The 22146-nt window shown below is 40.6% G+C and overlaps 1 protein-coding gene across 1 annotated transcript; it reads right to left on the bottom strand.

The window, feature by feature from the left end:
- Positions 1-3150: 3150 nt before the first annotated feature.
- Positions 3151-6530, bottom strand: LOC146763836 (uncharacterized). Its single transcript, XM_085568029.1, has 2 exons — positions 6471-6530; positions 3151-6409 (listed from the first exon to the last, which is right to left on the bottom strand). The coding sequence occupies exons 1-2, from the start codon at positions 6528-6530 to the stop codon at positions 3860-3862; spliced, it is 2610 nt and encodes an 869-aa protein (XP_085424155.1). The 3' UTR covers positions 3151-3859.
- Positions 6531-22146: the final 15616 nt, after the last annotated feature.

The following is a 22146-nucleotide window of genomic DNA, read 5'->3' on the forward strand; positions in this document are numbered from 1 at the left end:
CTAAATTTTCATCTTGGAGCTTCTTCAATTCTAGCTTGCCCACTGTCAAAGGCATTTTATTGTTACAGTCAGACTGCTGGTGCTTCAGAGATTTTGCTACAGTTTAATAAATGAAGAGAAAAATGTCACAGCTTTAGTTATAAGCATATATAGGGAGAAAATAGTGTACATTATGAAGTACACGTCATTCTTTAGGAGCTAAAGTACAGAAACAACCTTTAAAACCATGATATTTCCCAGGCTACAAGGGTTTTCACAGTGGTGCTACCCCAAGAGGAAAATTTAAATATAATCCAGTAAAATTATGCAACCCAATATCCTTTTTAAGACCAGTTTATTTAATTTCACCATCATGCAGACTAAAGCAGCCTAGATCACCATAATCTTAAATACATGTCAAGATGGAAAGGGAGCACAACAGCATAAAGATCCTAACAGAATCTGTTAACATTCATGGACGGTGTGATACTAAAGGATACTGCATATATAAATATATTTACACATATTTACACATATATACACATGCACACACACACATGTATATACATACACACACACACACACACACACACACACACACACACATATACATACATACATATATATATATATATGTATATATATATATATATGTATATATATATATATATATATATATATATATATATATATATATATACAGGAGAAACATAACACCGCTCTCTATCTAGATGAGAAATATGGATGGATATTCACTGATGCATGCATGTCACAGATGTCTCCCTGAACTGGCGCATCTTGGTTACTGCCTCTGACCAGAGGTTATGCCACATCCCCAAAACTCCTCTCCTTCCTTCTTAGCTGGTGGGAACTAAGAAGCAAACCTGGCCTCAGCAGATGAGCCTGTGGGCTCTGGCCTCCTCTAGGCCAAAGCCAGCTAGAGCTAATTTTCAGGGTAGCTGCATGGTTTGCCTTTCTTGTGGATACTTCTCCCTCAGTTTTGTTTAATTGTCCCTCAACCTGAGGTAATTAAACAAAAGTATCACTATTGTATCCTAAGTTCTGTTGGACAGCTTAAATCACAGTCCAAAGCTCCAGTCAGGTCAAGGATTGGTTCCCCTTGGTGGTCACAGCTTCTTTATACAGTTTTGCCATAATGGGAAAATGCTTGCTTCCTAGCAATGCTTAAACCGTTACCCATAACATTTCAGTCTCTGACATCTCTGGTGTGCCCAGATCTCCTGTGAGGCTTTGGACACAGTGCTACATGACACCCCAAGCCCCACAGTTCAAAGGCCTGGCTTTGGAGGGTGAACTATACAGGGCATGAAATGGGCAGATGGATGCAGCAAGGGGATTTTGGTCAGTGGCTCCATGTCAAAGTGCAGACTGGGAATGAGAGGCGTCCCTCAGGGCTCTGCCTTGTCACAAGAGTTCTTTAATGGCTTTGCCAATGACACAGACATTGTATGGATAATCAGCACAGGGTTTGCAGGGGACAGTGAGCTGAGCGAGGCAGAGGCTGAGGAGAAGTACTTAGGGGTGCAGATAGAGGAGAAGCTCAGCGTGAGCCGGCAATCTGTGCTGCTAGCCCAGAAAGCCAGCTATGAGTTGGGCTGCATGGAAAGGAGCGGAGAGCAGCAGGTCAAGGGACTGTGGTCCTCTAGTCCATTTCTGTGATACTCTACCTAGAACATTATATCTGTGTCTGGAGTCCCAAGCTTAAGAAGGATGTAAAATAGAATAGAATAGAATAGAATAGAATAGAATAGAATAGAATAGAATAGAATTCAGAGGAGAATTATGAAGATCCTCAGAGAGCTGAAGCACCTCTGCTATAATGACAGGCAGAGCAGAGAATATGTTCCAAACCAACTGGGGGAGATGCCTCTGCTCAAACCAAAGCACACAGACGAGATGGTATGATGACAAAATCATGCAGATTTTATTTAACATGGATTTTATTTAACAAGAAATGTGAATTAGAGGGATAGAAACAAATAGGAAAGAGGTCTCAGAGAAAGAACAGGAGATAATCAGATGGAATTAGAGGATCCTTAAGGTCCTTCCCAATCCAAAACATTCTGTGATTCGAGAATATGTGTGTATGTGTATTTTAACTTGATATTATTGTTATTATCATCTATAATATAATATAATATAATATAATATAATATAATATAATATAATATAATCATCAATAGAATCATTATTGTTATTATTTACTACTATTATTTCTTCATCTTATTATTCTTATTATTTTTCTTCTTTTACTTATTATTTTTACTACTATTACTATTTCTTCTTCTACAAATTATTATGATTATTATTATTACTGTTACAGTTACTATTATTATTATTTAGTACTACAAATTCTTCATATTCTTAATCTTATTTTATAATTGTTACTATTCTTATTCTTTCTCTGTGTGGTTTTTTTTTTTTTTGGTGGGTGTTTTTTTTTTGTGTGGGTTTACTTTTTTTTACTACTGCTATTTCTTAAACCCACCTTTCATAATTTGTTTTGAATGAACTGTGTGTGTTGCAATCCTGCAGTGTGCACTGAGACCCTGGGAGCAATACCTCCTGTCTGTACCCTTTCCTCAAGGATAAAAACCCAAAGGATCAGCAGGTAATCCTATCAAGATGTGAGGTTTCCTCCAAGGAAGGTTCCACCAGGGAAAGTTCAAATTAAGCATCAGAAACAATTTTTCCCTGACAGAGTTGTCAGGCATTGGAAGAAGATGCTCAGGGAGGTGGTACAGTCACTATCTCTGGTAGCGTTCAAGAGTTGTCCAGATGTGCACTTGGGGACATGGTTTCAGGGTGATGATGATGGTGCCAGAATGACAGTGAGACTGGATGACTTTCAAGGTGTCTTCCCATCTTGGTGAATCTCTGTGATTCACCACTGAGCCACCTGCCACCAAATGTCCTCCAAGAGTACTGGTTTGAGGCTGGCTGCATCAGTAATATTTGGTCTTTGGAGCACCCACTTGGGATGCTCCAAAGCACCCAGACACTGCTGAGGCTGCAGTGCCATGTCCAGGCAAAGGCAGTCCGTGTGGCTCCCTCAGGATGCGGGGCAGGCTGCGTGCCAGCCACCACCTGTGGGGCCCGGGCTGGAGCCAGCAGCCGGCCCTAATCCTCGGGCTGTGGCGCCAGGCAGGGGCAGCAGAACAGGCAGCACAGCGCTCACAGCACCTGTCTGAGACGGGACGGATATTTCTTGTGGGGAGCTGGCTGCCACCTGCAGCAGCACGGCAGGAGCTACTTAAACTACTGCCTTCCTGAGAGTGTCCTCTTTGAGAAGGGTTATTTCTGCACACCAGACGCTCGCACCATGCTTTGTTACACAAAGGTCGACAGAGAGAAAAACATATGGGAGGGGTTCTTTGTATGGTATTCCAGTGGCCTTAATTAACAGCACTCTGAAGGGAGCCAGGGACAAAGAACCAAGAACAAAGGAGGGTCCAGTATCATATACCGGATTAGGGAGGTGGAGCATCAGGTCTGAGGGCCAATGGGTTGAGGGAATAGGGGTGGTACAGAGGCAGGGTTAGAGGGTAACAACCAACCAGGAGTCAGGGGAGAAGCTGTAAGGAATGAGGACCAATACGGAAAGAGGAAGTGAGGAACATTCTAGAACTGGGGAAGGGAAAAGGGATGATGTAACTTGGATTATTAGCATAAAGGCACAAGGATCTGTGGTAGAACATTTCTTTGTGTCACCCTGATTTAAAGGTGTGTCTCTTCCCAGGGTGTCCCTGCCTCAGCATCCCCTTCTATGTCTTTGGATGCAGCAGCAGCCTGTGGTTCCCTCAGGATGTGGGTCAGGCTGCATGCCAGCTGCCATCTGTTGGGCCCACATGGTATCACCCTAGTCCTCAGGGTGCGGTGCCAGGCAGGGGCAACAGACCTGTCTGCACAGCACCCATAGCGCTGGCCTGTGATGTTTCTTGCGGGGGGCTGGCTGCCACCTGAAGGCTTGGGCTTGGGCTCCCAACCAGGGACCGGAGCAGCTGGGATAGCTGTACTGGGCAGGACCTGCCTCTGGCACCTGCTTCTTGAAGGCAGGAGAAACTGCTGGTCCTCTGGGAGCTTGGGCTTTTACATGGGGAGGCAAGGCACAAAGCGGCACTTGGGGGCATGGCTCAACCCAAGCCTCCTGAGAGACAGGCGCTGGGAGCTCATCCTCTACAAAGCATCCCAGTCTTTTGTCTGTGTCTTCTTCAGACAGCTCAAAGACACTCAGATCGTCCCACTCGTCCTCCTTCTGCAAGAAGTGCTTGACGCTAGTGCTGTGAACACGCATGTGTTCACACCTGTCCTGCATGAGTTCTTTATCACTGTCATTTTTCTGGCTGGGCTGCATGGAAGGTCTGTTAATATTCCCTTTGAACACCTTCTGGCCGATGGAATCTTCCTCTTCAGAAAGTTCTTGTCCAATGGACTCTTCCCAGTCAGAGAGTTCTTGGTAGCTACTGACTTCTGGGAACAGCTCTTTCCCACTGTATTCTTTGCAGTTAGACAGTTTTTGGGAGCTACCAACTTCCTGGGAAAGCCCTTTCTCCGTACATTTATCCCAGTCAGAAAATTCTAGGTAGGTCCTGGATTCTTCTAGGTACAACTCTTGTTCTGTGCAGTCTTCCCCTTGGGATAATTCATGGTAGCTACCAGCTTCTCCTGGGGACAGCTCTTGCTCCATGCAGGCTTCCCTTGGGGACAATTCCTGGTAGCTACCTACTTCTCCTGGGGACAGCTCTTGCTCCATGAAGGCTTCCCCTGGTGACAATTCCTGGTAGCTACCTACTTCTCCTGGGGACAGCTCTTGCTCCATGAAGGCTTCCCCTGGTGACAATTCCTGGTAGCTACCTACTTCTCCTGGGGACAGCTCTTGCTTTGTGCAGGCTTCCTCTTGGGATACTTCTTGGTATTTGTTCATTTTTTGATGGGAGAGCTCTGGGTCTTCCTCATCATCATACTGGAAAAGCTCAAGCTCCCCAGCCAAGGTTCCCTTCTTGCTCTCCTGTTCTGACAGGCCTGACCCCCTGTCTGCCTCCTCCTGCTGCTCCCTGAGTGCCTGGGCTCCCAGCAGGCTGGTTGAGGGGCTGGTTGAGGGACTGGTTGAGGGGCTGGCTGAGGGTCTGAGTGGGGCAGAAATTGGTCTCTCTTTCCTTTCTGCTGGAGCTGCTGCTTCCAGTTCTGCAGCTATGCTTTGCTCCTGGTCCCTCTGTTCCTCTGGCTGCTGGCCAGTTGCCTGGACCTCAAGCACAGCCTTGCACACCACCTCAGAGCTGATGTGCCCTGCTAAGTCCAGCAGAGCCTGGCAGCACCCTGGGGTGGTGTGTGAGGCAGGGCTCTCTGTTCCTGGGCTCTCTGGGCTGTCTGTCTCTGTCTCTGGGCTCTCTGTCCCTGACAACAGCACCTCATCACTGTCTACAGGAGAATCTGGTGCTTTTTCCTCCCTGGGAGCCAGAGGCTCAGGGGGCTTCTCCTCCTCAGCACCTCCAGTCACAGCAGCAACAACTGCTTGCTCAGCCTCCATGGGAGTTCCCAGGGCAGGAGAGGTGCTGGGAAGCTCACGGACTGTCTCTCCTGATACCTTACTGCCTATGCTGCTGGAAGAGCTGGGCCTCTGCTGGGCACAAGTCTGGGCATCCTCATGGTTCTCTGTGTGCAATAGTTTGTCCCAGGTCTTATATCTGACTCCTTGTCCCCACTGGGACAGACTCTGGCTACTCATACTTTCTTCTTGTTGGGACTGCTTTTGATCACTCTTGTTTTTTTCCCATTGGGGCAGCTCTTCAACACTGTAGCCTTTTTCTTGGGATAATTCCTTGTCACTGTAACCCCCTACTTGGGATAACTCTAGGTCTCTCTTGTCCACTTCTAGCTGGCACATATGTGGATGACCTTGCACATCTTGCAAAAGAGACAGATCCTGGTATCCCTCCCCTTCCTGCTGGCACAGCTCTTGGTATGCTGGATCTTCTTCCCACTGGGAGTACTCATAGTATCTGTCATCATCTTCATGCCATGGGTAGTGGAGTGTCACGTTTTCTTCCCAGTGGTACAGCTCTTGCTGTGTTCCATCTCCCCACTGGACTGTCATACCTACCTCACACTGGAATGTCATTTCTTCTTGCTGTTGGTAAAACTCCTGGACTCTCACCTCTTCCCACAGGCAAAACTCTCGGCCACTAATATTTCTCCTTGGGGAAACTTCTTGACCTGCATTGTCTTTCAGCTCTTCATCCACATTGACAAAAGCTCCCTCCTTCTCAGCCTGTGACGGGGGCGGGACTGAGCTGCCCTCTGCCCTCAGGTCTACGTGAAAGTTGGTCAAGGGACTGGGGGCTGGGAACTGGGATTTACCTTGTTCTCTTCCATCCCAGACATGCAGAAGGATCCTGGGAGCTGCTTCCTCCTGAGACGGAAGCTCTCGTGGAATTGGTCACCACAGGATTGTCTCTGTGCCCCTTAAGTACCCCGCTGGCAGGATGGGGCTCTGTCACATCACAAGAGCTCTGGGCATCACAATGTCCCATGTCACCGAGGGTCCTGACGCAACACACCTGTGTCCTGTGTCACAAAGGGCCACACCCGGCACCCCTTGAACAGCCATACTTGATATAACTGTGGGTTTCTAGCCCCCTCATAACTTTATGATCCAGGTACTAAAATTTTCAGAAATGCCTCTGCCTGAATTAAGGTGCAAATGACACCATATGCCAAAGTGAATAGTGAATGGGTTTTGTTTAACAGCAAATGGTGGTCGGGGGGTGGGGGGGAGGGAGATAAAGAAAAGATAAAGAAGTAGAATAGAGGTAGGGGCAAGAAAGAGAGTGACAGAAACAGATTAAGTAGAAAATACCACCACTCTGTTGATCTCAATGGTGTCCCATTGATGGTCTCCATGAGGGCTTCTTTATGGTGAAAATAAACATCACGTTCAGTGGATTGATATACGCTTGGGCTGGGTGGGAAGGCCTAGGTACCTCCCCAGGGGCAGGGGACACTCTGAATCTGTTGATCATTTTGTACCATGTGCAGTGCTCTGCTGCAAGGCCTCAGCAATGAGTCTGTGGAGAGCTAAGTAGGTCTTTGACAGATCATGACACCTCCTCAGTGCCCCTCATGTACATGTCCCATGGATGTGGGCTTCCTGGGGTAGGAGCTTTTACAGCTGAGGCAGTTTGTGTAAGGGACAATGGGTCACGATGTTCTGGGAATTCAGTACAGAGCCCCACAGCAGGGCATGACTATGAAGCTCCTCAGTTTTATTTCACCGTGCAATCCCAGGCAGCTAGAATACTTCTGGTGGGACTGACAAATTTGCAGAGTATGTGACAGGAAACTGCTAGATATTGATAATATGCAATTATACATATTATAAACTTTCCTTGGTACCTTTCCTGAAGGAAAAATTGCAACTAGGTAATTCTCATATGACTGGCCTTTAGCTCTTGGCATTTATCAATGGTATTGGCCATTACATCAGTGTTATATATAGCCATGGGGAAAGAAGTTGTTGTAAACAGTCTCTCAAAACAGGGATCAAGTGCATAATTGATTTAAAGTGACCCTGACAATGAAGTTGTCTAATTACAGGGCTCTGCAGCCAGGGCCCATTGAAGTAGTCGAGTGTTTTCTCCTGGATGTTTTTGAGACATTGAAATTTTGTCAGCATTGACATAGAATGAACTGCCAGGAGTGTATCTGTAGAGGTCAATAACATCTCTTTCAATGTTTTTCTAATTCCACTGAGTATAAGACAGAAAAGTATAGGTTACTCTGTGACTCATTTATGAAAAGAAAACAAAAATCTTAGTAACTCCATTATCTGCCACATTTATTTTCATTTTTCTATGGCATCCCTAGGGTTTCCAGCTATAACAATTTCTGAAGGGGCTATTCTTCCAAGAACAACTTTCTTAAGAGATAAATGGAAGAACAATATATCTGTAACATGAATTTTTAAAGTTTCCAGAGAGAAAATACTTTTTTTATCTTTTCCAGGAAAAAATTTTTGTAATGCAAACATTCAACCTTTTAATCAGTTCAAGATAATTGGATACCTGCTCTTACTCTGGGAATTACCCCTTCAAGATGCTAAGGAAAATATTTTTCAAGTGGGATCAGGCAGGCACTACAACAGGTTGCCAAAAGGGATGTGTGGCCTCCATTCAGCTCATCTGAGCAAGGCATTAAGCAGCCTAAGCTGATGTTGCAGGTAGTCCTGCTCTGAGCAGGTTCTCAGATTGGGTGGTATCCCATGCTCCATCCTACAGTCAGTTCTTCTCTTAGCCTATTATTTTGAGAACTTACACAGAAAGAGCTAACTTCTTCAACTCTTGCACTTCAATAGACAGCAGATACCTGTGCTCAGGGACATTTATTGTCTACTCAGACTTGGGCCTTTATTAATTAGTAAAATAAAATAACTGACTGAGAAAGAGAAAAGGAGGATTTTTACAAAATAAATGTGATTTTAAAAGTGGGGCAATTTTCTTTTGGTCTTAGGTAAGTACTGAATAATCTTAGTCATGAATAATAGAATATTAATTTCTTTTTACAAAAACTGCTTTTATAGCAGCCTAACACAAGTTTCTTGAGAGAGGTTAGTTCTGATCTACATATTCTTGAGAACAAAAGCTGGCCATTGTCTCTTAATAGTTAGGATGCCAAAATACTTTTGTGTACTCAGTGTTCTGACTTCAGTTTCATATGGTCAGAGATATCAGAAATTTGAAATCAGCCCTAATACACAAAAATACCCTAACAAGTTCATGTTTTTTCTTTAGTTGACACATGGTCTGGATTTTTCTTTCTGACCAGGTAGTCGGTTTGGAACACAAAGTGCTGATCCCCAGATAAAACTAGCCCAACCTGTGGGACTCTTCCCAGATTTTTTTCTCAATCCATTAGGTTGTAAACTGCTAAGTTGCAGAAAATGTAATTGTTTATTTCTATTCCTTGGAGCATAGGAGACCTGGTTCCATTATTTGACTAATTTTTGTGGGTTTCTTTCAGACCTCTCAACATTTGTTTCTTGCTGGCTGAGTCTCTGGGGATGTAAGAGACAAAGACTGGCACGTTTTTTGCCTTTAGCACTGAACAGTGCTGTGGCTTCTCTGGTTACCGTATGTTCCAAAAAGCAAATGTGGGGTGCCAGATGATGCAATGACATGTGCCATGCTACTGGCTGAATAGAAGTGTCACACAGGATTCAGCTGCACCACTGTCTTGCCTGCATTCTTATTCTTCCTCAGTTTGGTGCATTCAGAGTTAAAGTTTGGGGGGCACAACTGAATGCAAAGATCTAATTCTCTCAGTTTGAGGGACTGAATTTAGGATCATATTTTCACTAAGCTGTTTTAGTGGTCTGTTAAGAAACAGGCCTTTTCAGGGAGTGTTAGGATTGAGCTGGATAAGAAGCATCCTCTTCTCTTTCAAGAGGGAGCTAATAATTAATATATTCCTGATTAAGGTACCTGGCTAGCAACCCAGAATTAGGTGAGATGAAATCAGACAGAACACAAATGCTATCAAGGCCAGCCCTAATCCGTACAGTCTGAATCCACAATTTAATTTTCATAGGAGTCATACAGATCCAGCCTGTTTGACCTTTTTTCTGTGCTTCTGTCCTTCAATTTTCATATGTCAATGACATTGTCATTACTAGCAATGTGTGGGTTCCTACTCCATGCTAATTAACTTTTCTTTCATGGAGAAGTTAACAATAGCAAGCTACATGGCATGTCTCAAGGTCCAAACCTGCCCACCAGCAGGAACCACAGACCACAGATGAACAAAAGCATGGAACAGTTTTTGGAGGCTGAGCAACAGACAGGCAGAGAAGAGAAAAAAAAGAGATGCTGAACTGAGGAGGTAGAAGATTGGAAGAAGAGAGGAAGATGAGGGCTGATAGAAAGTCTTTGGTTATGAGAATATACATCTGGGTTTTTTGCGAGAAATGTAGAACCCCTAATTCCTGGCAAAGTCTGTTTTGGTGCAAGTGATCTCCATATCACCCCATACTCCAACTCTTCCATCCTGTTACAGTTTGGAATCCAACAGTAGGTCAAAAATCATCCATGAGATTCAGGGTCTGATTTGGATTTTTTTCCACCCTGCAAATATGAAGTGACAAAATAGTTTGGAAGTACAGAAAAAGTAAAATTTGAGAAACTTAAAAGAAGGGAGAAATGCAAAACTGGCTAAAATCAGAAAGGTGAATTATGGCTGATATGCTTGGATTCTTTTTTCTCTGTTGGTTAAATATTTCCAGTTAGTATATCTAGCTGTTATTTTGCAAATATTCAATAATTGTTCACAGTCAATACCAGCATCTTGCTAGCCTCTCACACTTCTGGGATCAGAGGGCTTTCTCTACCTCCTCTCAGTTTTCTCAGTTGTTACCCACTTTTTTTTTTTTTTTTTTTTTCCAGTAAAATACTTCAATCTGCTGCAAAGTGTGTCCTGCAATGGTTTGAGATTCCTTCTATCTCACTGAAGCTTGTATGCATGAATAAGGGCAGTGGGTCTGGTGCACTCCTTTTCACTGCTGAGCCAACTTGGAACCATTTTGTAGCTCATTAGACACAGAATATTTTAGCATTTTAAATGTCAGTGTTTTCTAAAAAATATTTTACTTCATTCATAATATGCAAGGATCTAATATCCTGAATTTATATGCCAGACTGGCAAACAGAAGAGGGAAGAGTGTCTAGCAAATAGTGTTTCAGTTTTTGTCTTAGGGGTTTCCCAATTTTTCTCTGACCATCTGTCTTTATGCATGATTATTCTACTACAAACCTTGTTATGATACTAGAATATATTTATAAATATGCAATTAGAGGTGGGCCCAGTTCAGCCTGAACATTTGTGTGTATGTTTGTGTGTTTATCTTTGCCTCTGTGTATGAAACTCATTTCCAAGGAATCCAAACCTGGATGCAAGTCCAAAGTCCTCAGATGGTCCCTGTCATTGCAGAAGGCTAAGCCAAAACAACTGAGCAAAACTTTGAAGACATTTACATTCTAAATCCTGGTCCAAATAACTAGAATTCCTTTCCTTCTATCATCCTTTTAATTTAAATTGAAGATAAGATCCAGGGAGCCCAGGAAAAAGAAAAGACAATATCAACAGTTGATATTAATTGCCCTTTATCAATCCCTGAAGGGTTCTCAAAATATTTAAACAATCTGCTCTAAGTAACAACATTAATAAAATAAATGTGAGAAAGAAGAAAAACAGTAATTACAACAGAGTTTAAACATCTGATAAGTAACAAAGACCTCTAAATTAAACAAATAAAACAGATAAAAGAGAAAGCATAGTAAAAAAAATAAAAGCATTGTCCTAAATGGCATAGAGGTCACATGAATTAAATACCTCTAATGTCTTTCCAGAAAGAAAACATCCTTAAAAGCCTGGAAGAACTGAGTTCTAAATTAGTTCTTCATCAGCATTCAAAGTGCTTTCCCCTTCTTTCTATCCCAGCATTTTTCCTAAGGCCTCATGCTTGACCCATAAAAACTATGTAATTGTAATAAACAAAAAATAAACTTTTGACCATTAATGGAAGATTAGAGTGTTGTAGGAAGTAGGTGGAGTATGAAAGCCTTAAGCCAAGTGTATGTTCAAGGTCTGAGAGAGGCTCTTTATATTAAATACATATTAAATACATGGAATTTATTTGTTATTTATTGCAATTATGCATTCTCTTTGCCACCCAGTTATATTTACTAAGTATCAGTTACTTGCAGATTCATTTGATTTGAAGGTAAAATATTTGTTAATTTTATGGCAGTTCTGCAATGCTGTAGAACTCAAATTTTTGTCAAAATTATCCCAGTCAGGGCAATTTGAAAAGCTTGTGGTGTGTTAGCTTAACCCAACTTTTTGGGTTAGAGATATGGCTGCTGAATTGTACCATACATGATTTTTTCTTTTATTGGACTTGAATGGACAGATACCTTAAATCCAGCCTTTATTTAATTACAGGGACTTTAATTACAAGGCCTTTGGGCAGGCAGCTGTTCAGCAACCTCTGCCAGCACTTCCTTCTCCCTGCTGCTGAAACCTCCTCATCTTCATCCTTGATGTTTTACATGGCTGATACCCTCTCTTACATCAGTCATTTCTATCAAAGTGATACAGTGGAGTTTAATCTACTTCACTTCAGGATAGCAAGTATATTTCTTATTGTTTTTCTTGTGTTTACTATTAAAAAGTTACATTTTTATGCAACCCTACAATAATGTCATTAAGATGAAACACTGGGGGCATTTCCATTGAGATGAAGGATATGTCAGAATTTTAAGACTGTTTCTCATGTGGTTCTTCAGTGACATATATTTTTTTCCTGTTAAAAAGGAAAAAAAAAGAAAAAGAAAAGAAAACCCAACAAAGGAAATTGGCCTGGGGAAAATGCCACTGAGATACTGTTAAGAAGTCTGACTTAATGCCAAGCAGCATATGCAGGGCGAATGCTCAGTCCACCCATTGTGCTTACAGCCACAGGGGGCTGAGAATAGTACCCTATGAGATTTTACCAGAAGTGTGGTAAAAAGTATTCTGGTATAGCTCCCTGTCTTTCTGAAATGAAAAACCTTAGTTTTTACTTTAACTTATACTACCTAATCGGACATGGGTTTTTATTTCTGTGTTGACACTGCATCATTGTGCTTTCAAAGAAGTGCTGTGAATGAAATGCAGACTATTCCTTAGCATATTGCAAGGTTAATTGTAACCTGGATACCACTTATTCCAGTGCAGGTGATGAGGGGCCATTGAGTCCATGGCTGCAGAAGTTATGGCCATGGTGCTTTTACTAGTTACCAGAATGCAACCTATGAAGATCTATTTCAACCTAGTCTAATTCCGAGCAGTTTTCAGACTGTTCTAAGTTGCACAAAGGAAAGACCACTTTCAGGCATAGGGCAGAATCAGGAAGGTGAAGAGAAAAATCATCTTTGTTCATTTTTAACTCTCCTGTTTTAAGAACAGTGTTGTTTACCAGAGAACCTGATCCATCTTTGATAGTTTTTCTTTTCAGTAAATAAGAAAATCAATTTAGGGCTATCTGATAGCTTGTAAGTGTGGAAGTACAAAGTGTGCTGTGCTGGCTCCCTTGAGACACATCCTTTAAAGGGCAGAGACCTGGTGTAATCACTGCCTCCTTACCTCACTGAGGTGGCCAAGGCAGACAGTGGTTCCCAAAACTGGAACACAGCTCTGGTCTTTACTGGTGCTCTTGCTCCAGGCTTGGAACAAATCTTCTATTCAACCTTAAGGAAAGGAAAATTTTTTAGCTAGAGTATTAGCTACAACCTTCAAAACAAAACTTGTTATTATATTGTCACAGAATGCATGTAAATTTATGAGACCTTGGGAATACAATGAATTAATCACAGTAGTACTTGTTTTTATAAGGGTTTGCAAAACAAGTAATAAAGTGTTGATGTGATTTTTTTTTTTTGCTTCAAAACCCATTAGATATTGTTCTGAGTCTAGTTTTCATTAAAATGAGCTCTTCTAGAATACATCTAGGAGTCATGAGCTGGTTGAATATGATTAGGATTTCAGGAGTTACAGTCACAAGTCAAAAATCATCAGATCCTAAATTTAGCCTCCATTGTATTTCTTCTTTAGCTACAATAGTAATCTATAAATTTTTCAAAAAATCCATGCTAAAATTTATATTATAACAAAGAGCTAGCTAGGAAAAAAAAAAATAAAAAAGGCTCATTAAAGGAAATAGGCACTGACTTTCCAGTAAAATAAATGGAAGTATAAAAAGTTTTACTTTATCTCTTGAAGTAATTAATAGTTTAATGGAAATTTTCTATTTCAGAACTCAGATGTTTTTTATTAGGACTGCTAAAATGATTAACAAGACATTGCGCAATTTGTCAAATTACATCCAACTGCATTAACTAATAAAATATTTGTTTTCAGTAGTTCTGAAAAGGTATTACTTCAAAAGCTGATGAACTAATCATTCTTCAAATCTAATTCTGTTCCTATTTTGCCTCTCATTTCACATTAAGAACACCATGTCTTACATCTAAAACATGCTAAAACCTCAGTCATCCCTGCATACTCCAGCAATGACAGCCTCAGCTGGAGGGGATGCCTGCTATCTCCATGCTACGTTGCCTCTTGAAGGAGTCTGTTTTCTCAATTGATGACATTGCACAGCTTTTATTTTTGTCAAGGCTTTTTCAGTAGAGTGGCATGATGTGAAATAGAATAACCTGATGAAATGCAACAAGTTAATAATAGTGCTGTACACAGAGCACCTTTCATCATGACAGATCGCAAAGAGTTTTACTTAGACTGTACATATAAAAATCATTCTTCACCCACCACTGAAATGCAGTTACTGTTACAGAAGAATAGGGTAGCCATACCATGCCAGGAATAACAGCTTTTTTGAGTAAGGGATATTAAGAAAAATGTCATCATATGAAACAATAATGGGAATGCTTAGGGATGCTGGATCTAATTACTAGCATTTGCATTTGGTCAACGTGTTTAAAGGACTTCTTGTAAATACATGAATCAGTAATAGGAATAGGGGTATCTGTAAATATTTAATTTGCCAGAAGTTCTTGTGCCTTTATTTTGCCTTTTCTCAGAAGCAGCAACTTACACAGAAAAAAAAAAAAAAAAAAAAAAAAAAAAATATATATATATATATATATATATATATATATATAAGATTTTTTTTTCAAAATTTACTCAAAAAAAGGAAAAGGCAGTTAGTCATGAAGAGTTGGCTCTAAAATGTTCACATTTTTGCACCAAATTCTAACTCTTCCATGGGGTATAATTCAACAAAAAAAAAACATTCTGGGTATTGTTGTGAGGTGCTGTAGAACATAAGGGTAATCCAGGCTTTTTCAGTAGATCCCTTGGGGAAGATTAGAATGAGCAACACTGAATGATTGGTGTTTGTAAATATATATAAGTAGGGTTTAGTATAGAAAAAATTGGTTGCAAAAAAAAAGCAGGTATGTAGGCATTTTGATTATTATTGCATATACTTATGTGCATAAAATCATGCTATGAAAATACAGTGTCTATGAAGGAGACAGAGGAGTCCTGCACCTTTATTTGAATAAAAGGAGAGTCTACTGGGGCATACACTCATGCACTTTCTCAAGTTTTTGGAGGATGCAGTGTCCTTTGATCCTAAACTCCTGGCTGCCTGTTGCTTTCTTCCTTTCCCCATTGGCTGAGGTACTAGGAAGGTACAACCTTCTCAAACTGCCTACCACATAATTTTCCTCCAAAGTTCAGAAATCCAAGCTATCTGAGTCCTGCAATAGACTTAGTGTGGATCAGTTTGTCTATTGCCCTAAAGTTCAGTAGTTCAAACTGCAGTCACACTGTCTGCTTTCTGTAAAACCTTGTGTGGCTTGAGGTTGATAGAGACATTAAGACCCATTTCAAAGACATTAGCACCTATTTCTCCTAAAGCCCTCACCACTGAGTTGTTTGTAAAGACATTAGAGACCCATCTTTCCTATCAGGAATACAACAATATGGAAGCATTGCAATATGGAAGTGCAACATCAGCCAAGAACATGCACAGGGGAAAAGAGAGAGAGAGAGAGAGAGAGAGAGAGAAAGGACAAGAGAATAAAGATCTCATTGCTTGTAGGCTTCACAACAAGACTTGGCTGCTTCCCTGTCTTGTTACAAACTGAATCCATTGGGTCATGGTTGAAGTCGCAAAGAAGTGGTGAGGAGAAATGCACAGGAAAATCCATGAAACAAAAAATCTACTGGGCTTATATCCACTCTGGCTCATGTGAGAATGCCCAGGTACCTCCCCTGGGGTGGGGACACTTTAGGAGTTCCCTGACACCTTCTAAGACAGCAGAGTTGCCCATCACACCAGCACAGCTGGGTCAATTATGGCCCATTACGGTCCTTAGCAGAGATGAACTCTCAGGCCACAGTCAATGTCCCAGTACTTCCCTGGGGTGGGGAGGAGAGGGAGCCCCATACGCAGAGTTTTGTGCAAGGCAGCACAACTGAGCATGGACAGAAGCACCTGCCCGACTCCACAGGACCCTCTCCTGTCTCATTCATGGCCCATCTGTCACCTTCTGTCTTTTCAGATCAGAGGTTTAGCCACTGCACACCCAAAAGCTCACCTACCTCAGCAAAGCACCCTGACATCACCACAAATCAGGGAAATGTTTTGAGTTGTTATCCTTTAACAATTCAGTCTCTCACAGGTATATCCAGCTAGAATCCTCTCACACCAGAATCTGAGTTCCAGTGCCATTCAGTGCAATACAATACTGGTGTTGTATTTGCTCTCAATGGTTCATGATACAACATGAATATATTGAAACTGGGAATATCAGAGGAAATGTAACTGTAAGCCTTAAGCATTTACAATGCAGACTTATGACTCTTGATTTTAAAAAGCAATAAAAGTGTCATAAATAATTCAATGTGTGGTAGTTGTGTGGGGGTTTTAGCCTTTACTAGTCACAAAGTCATGGAAAAAAGTAAACAATTTCCTTTGAAGATTAAGTCTATTTGCTGTGGGCTAACAGCACTCTCCATCAGTGGGCTCAGTTAATGTGCCACATGCACACTTTGCAACATCTGATCATTGTTTTTGCAGCAAACAATTACTGAAAAATGGAAATTATCATATCAAGATAGGGAGAGATAGAGGGATCTTTTTCTTAATAGTCATTGCAGCATGAAAATCAGCATCAGTGACATTTATGGCATTGTATATATAGGAAATCTAGCCAAAAACAGAACAGGAATTTGTTTGATGCTTCTCAAAATCTTAAAAAATTACTGTAAATTCACTGGAAGAGAGTGAGCCAAAGGGTTATAAATGAAAATAACAGTTCATGACAGTAAACTGGTGATGAATTATCCATACAGTATCATAGAGATTAGTCTCATTGCATGTAATTATTGGTTCAGTGGAAAAAGATATCAAAACTACAGTAATGAGGTTTGGAAACTGAAATAAACATGAAGAAGGCCAGAATAATAAAGTCCACACTTAAAGGTAAGGAATATGAATTAGAAGTATTATACTGTGATTCAGTATGAAAAAATGCAACCTGATGTAACTAAAGAATCTAGAATTTATGGATATCAGCAAAAATTATGGTAATAATGATTGACAGTGGTTTATATGTCTGTAATATCATCTAGTGCCTAAAAAGTATATTTCCGGACTTGACACTCATAGGAAAAGGCAGTAAGGGGCAGCAGGGGTGGAATTACAAGTCAACTTGGAAAACTAAACCTATATGCAGTTCTGACAAGTGAACCAGCACTGCTAGGTAAGAGCAATGCAGAGTTCTTAAGTTTTGTACACTTCTAGAAAGTGTAAGGCATTGCTTTTATGATTTTTTTTGTCACTACTACAAAGAAATTTTCTCATTCCCTTCCTCTTCCAGGCCTCACTTGAATATCTATCTCTCTGATATCACAAAACTTCCTTCAAGTTATGATTGTAAATCTATATCCCTTATCTCAGATTTCACTCTCATTCCAATATCCTCCATTCTAAGAAAATCCATCCAGATTTTAAAAAAGGTAAATAAATCATTTTCATAGAATGTTTGCCAACTCTACAGAATTCCTCAGCTTGAAAAACCTCCCAGCAAAGATAATACTGGGAGGGTGAAGCATGCATTAATTAAGGCTTTAGCTGATGATAAGGAAAGCTTCAATTCATATCCTACTGAGGTCTGAGTCACCAGTTTGATCCCAGCGTTGTTCTGGCTCTCATTCCTCATTCTTAAAATGAATCTTAAATTGATTTAATAGTCCCTCTGTATAACATAGGAGTCTTGTGAGAATAAATATGCCACAGATGGTAAAGTACTTAGACATTAAAGTCCTGAGAGCCAGAGGAAATCAAAAATTATATCCCTGTATCTAAGTTTGGAATCATTTGAAATTGAGTGCAAAAAGTTTTCAGAGAATATGCTAGACACAATTGCCTAACTTACAGCACAGATTTTATTCAATTAATTAAATTTCCATTATTCCTATGAATTATCTGTAAGTGGTTTAGGAACATAAGAATTCCCACCCCATCGGGAAGAGAGTTTAATAGATGGCGGGCATTGTGGCACTGCAGCAGGGTGGGCAGCACACAGCCTCCCGAAGGACCAGCCTCCCAGCTCTCCACCATCTGTGCAAATCTGACTTCCACAGTTAGTGGGTTTTGATAAATGTTGTTCTGTTGATTGTTTTACACCCCCACTTTTTTTTTTTTTTTATGTTTTGAGGTATGCCTGAGGCTCACTGGAGAGTTGAATACCCCAATAGAAATGGTGGGATTGTTTTTCTCAGAAGAGAAACCAAAGTGAGCCCATTACCATCAAACTGTTGCAAATATGTGCGGAATTTAGTGAATATGTCATCACCCAACAAAAAGAAACTCAGGATCAGCTCACCCACCTAATGTATTTTATCAGTTATACTCTGTGTGTGGTAGTGCTTATCTGTATGTTAGCTACTACATCTATAAACTTGACCTATTTTCTGTGACTATACAGCATCCGTACTTGAGTGAATTTGGGGTATGGTGTAAATATTTACAAATATTTACAAATACGGCCTTACTTTATAACAGTGAATACTCTGTCCACATTTCTAACCTGAAGATGCTTATTTTCAGTAGTAGACTTCATGTTTTCAACACCCAGGTTTAACCAAAAGACATTTTTTTTTGTCATTAAATCTGGTTTTTGTACATCAGCTTTTCATCAGGAAAAGACTCATTCATGCTGAAGATCACGTTCTTGTTATACAAAACTGCTAGTTGACATTGTCAACACCCTTATTAACTAATTCTTAAAGCAAGCTTTGAGATCATTATCCCCTTACTGGGCTGCTCACATGTGGAAGCAGAGGCAGATGGAATACACAATATTCCTCCAGGCCACAAAGAAATCATTACCAGAAAACAGATTACAATCCTGATTCCTTGTCCATTATTTAGATGATGCCTTTTCCTTGCTAAGTTCCCCTGCTGTTCAGCACACTAACTCAACACAGTGCTTCTTAGAACACTCGCGTTTTGATCCAGTGTTTCAAAAAAACACAGAAACTATAGTAATAATGTTGAACCCTCTTGGGTTTTGTGCACAGTCCAAGAGAAGAACTGAAATAGAGATAAAGTACAGCTCTGGTAATGGGGCTTGGTTTTGAGCCTTTGTTAGGTGAGGCTGCCTAAACAGATCACTAGGTGGTAGCTAACTAACCTCTTCCAGTTTACTGGAAAATAAACCTCACAACTGTTTCATAACCCCAGCAAACATGTCTTATTTTACAGAAATAAGGTTAAATTGTCCCTTTTTAATTTGAATGCTGTTTTCTTCTAGGAGAAATATTGACTTCTACAGGAAAATATCTGTGAAACTCTACAACTTGATATATAGTTCTTTATTTTCAATTCTTATTTAAAAAAATAAATAGGAGAAGACTTTTAGATCTTGGCTACTTTTTTACTATTAAATATGTCTTGACACTTGCCTAGATTATGGAGTAATCTATATGTTGCATAACATCATCCTTTAAATAGGTCAGCCAAAACTCTACATCCAAATACATACTAAGCTCAGATCTCAGAATTTTACAGTTGGATTCTATCTTTCTAATGGTCTGAATCAAAATTCAGGATACATCCAAATACCCTGAAGCAAGGGTATTGCAAATACAGATCCAGCATGTCTGGCACAAGTCTTTCATTTTCAGGCTTCTTTTTGTATTCTCCTCTTCCCCACCCCCTGTCTCCTCCCTTTCAATTAGGGCAAAAGCACATTGTTACTTCAGGAAACCTAAAAGATATTATTTTCCAGGATGGCTGATATTCATATATGATATCATATGTGATAAAGTGATTAACTTGCAATACATCTTGAGCAGACCCACAGAGAAGAGTAAAAACATGGAAATTCAGCACATATGTTTTGTAAAGAAAACCTATTGTCCTCTCTGGGAGACTTTATTTCCCGAGCTTTTTAGGCAACATTTCTTTGTCCCATAAATCAATATGGAGGAGGTCCTGGTGCTCAAGCCTCTGTTACTAACTACAGTTGCAGAAGGGTTATATGTGTAGTAGGATAGGCACAAAAATTCTGTAAGGGTCCTCTCAGAACATTACAGTAGTTTTGAGTATTTGAGGTAATCACATTATATACAATGCGTATTGTTTTATTGTGACTGATACTTGGCTTTCTATCCTTAAAGCAGAGTCAGAACTCTAATTAATCCTGAACCAGCACAGTGACACATTTTCCAGAGGATATGCAAACTGAGACTGATTTTTCCATGTTTTTTTAATGTCTCCCCTTTACTTGATTTCTTTTTTGAGCCCAAGTGCTGCCACAGACAAGCATAGGATAAGATCTCAGTATTTGTTATGTCTTGCTCTCCAGGATATAATTTTTCCTAACTATCTTTAATTGAATGGAATTCATTTTCCTTTATAAATCTACAAAATCTAAGGTGTGCTCAGATGCCTAAATATACGCATTAATGTTGTGTTACCCCAGTCTAGTTTTGTGACTGTGCTGTCTAGAAGAGCATACCAGAGCTTGGCTTAGGTGTACTGGAGCATGTCTTCTGGCTGCATGTGCTTATATTCCAGCACCTCATTCATAAAAAAAAAAACAACTTAATATTTACAAATTATTTTGTGCATAATGACTAACAGGATTTATAGATACTTTCTTCTATTCTTGTCATTTTAATAATCTGTTGAGCACTTAAATTTTCTCTTTTGGCATTTCTATCTCCTCTCTATCATTCTTGTGGTGACAACTTCAATACCCCTTTAATCTCACAAATGCACTTTTACACATTGTCACAGATTTCACTTTTTCCTCCGCTATGCCTTGGTTTGTCCTCATCATTGGATCCCACAAGCCAAGAAACTTGGACCAGAGGGACAATTTTATTTCTGTAAAGACTAGGGCTGGGAAATAAAAAATATGTTATTCCAAGCTGGTCATATGCCTTCTCTAACTACCACCAGTCTCAGCACTTTATCTTGTTCTTTTATTAATTCATATCTTCTACTTCCCTTTTTTTGTCTCATCCCATCTAAACTCAGAGAGGGAGAGGTTCATGCTGGAGGCAGCTTTCCCCTCCCCAGTGTTATCTCTAGCACAAATGGGGGTGCTGGTAAATAAATAAAACCTCTTCAGGCAGATGGAAGGCACAGTGCTGCCCCAAGGACTACGTAGACTAAAGGCTTTAACTGTTTTGCAAGCTGGGTCATGCTGCTCTTCCACATGGCTCAGCACCCACTTCGACATCTGTTGCAAAATGGCATCTTGGATAAGGACTGACCTTTCCATCTCATTGCGGAGTTAAAGCTGGGGTAGCACTTATGTTCTAGGACAATATCTGAAAGTCCTCCTGAGCTCCCATGTACTAAGTACTGCACTAGAGTAGTCCTCGCCCCAAATACTTCATCCCTCGTCTTTGGTTTTTTGTTGATTTTATTTTTCTTTTAGCCCAAGTACCAGTATTATGACAGTCTGTGCCTGAGACCATGAGAAAGAAAATGCCTGTTTTACATTCCTATGCTGCAAACACCAAAATCTGACTGTAAGCTTTGCTGCCTTTTCTTCAAGTCCCAGCTACTATTGGCATGATTCATTTTTTGTTTTATAATAGTAGCCAGATGTCCCAGTCAGGGTTCTGCTGTGTTCAGCACCATAGAAACATATAAAAAGAAGCAGGCTTTTCTCTGGAAAACTTAAAATTTAATCTGGGAAACAAATGTAGCATTGTAAACAAGGTGAGATATGTATCAGGGTGACTAGTTGCTGTAGGCTGGTACTGGTCACCAAAGAACAGTGCTACATCATGCACTGGGACTTCTGTGGTGTTGGACAGCACTGGTCACTGACCACTGTGGTTCTGTCATCAGCCATCAGACAGTGTCAGGAGCAACTCCTGAAACAGAACTGGAAGCCAATAAGATGAATTTAGTAGACAAAATCATGCAAACTGATGGGGGAGCATATGGCTTGGTTAGGTTTTTTCTTTATTGTCCCAGTGAGGGGACAGACAGCAAATCCCTGACAAGATAGTGCTGGGTGTGCTTGTGGAACAAAAGCTGTAGAAAAGTACTAAAGG

This window comes from Lonchura striata, chromosome Z (assembly GCF_050655825.1).
Source record: "Lonchura striata isolate lonStrDom1 chromosome Z, ASM5065582v1, whole genome shotgun sequence".
NCBI classification, from domain to species: domain Eukaryota; kingdom Metazoa; phylum Chordata; class Aves; order Passeriformes; family Estrildidae; genus Lonchura; species Lonchura striata.

Coding starts and splice junctions, on each gene's coding strand:
- LOC146763836 (XM_085568029.1), bottom strand. CDS start 6,530: ATGGGACATTGTGATGCCCAGAGCTCTTGTGATGTGACAGAGCCCCAT. Junction 6,410..6,470: donor AGCCCCATCCTGCCAGCGGG/GTACTTAAGGGG, acceptor CTTCCGTCTCAG/GAGGAAGCAGCTCCCAGGAT.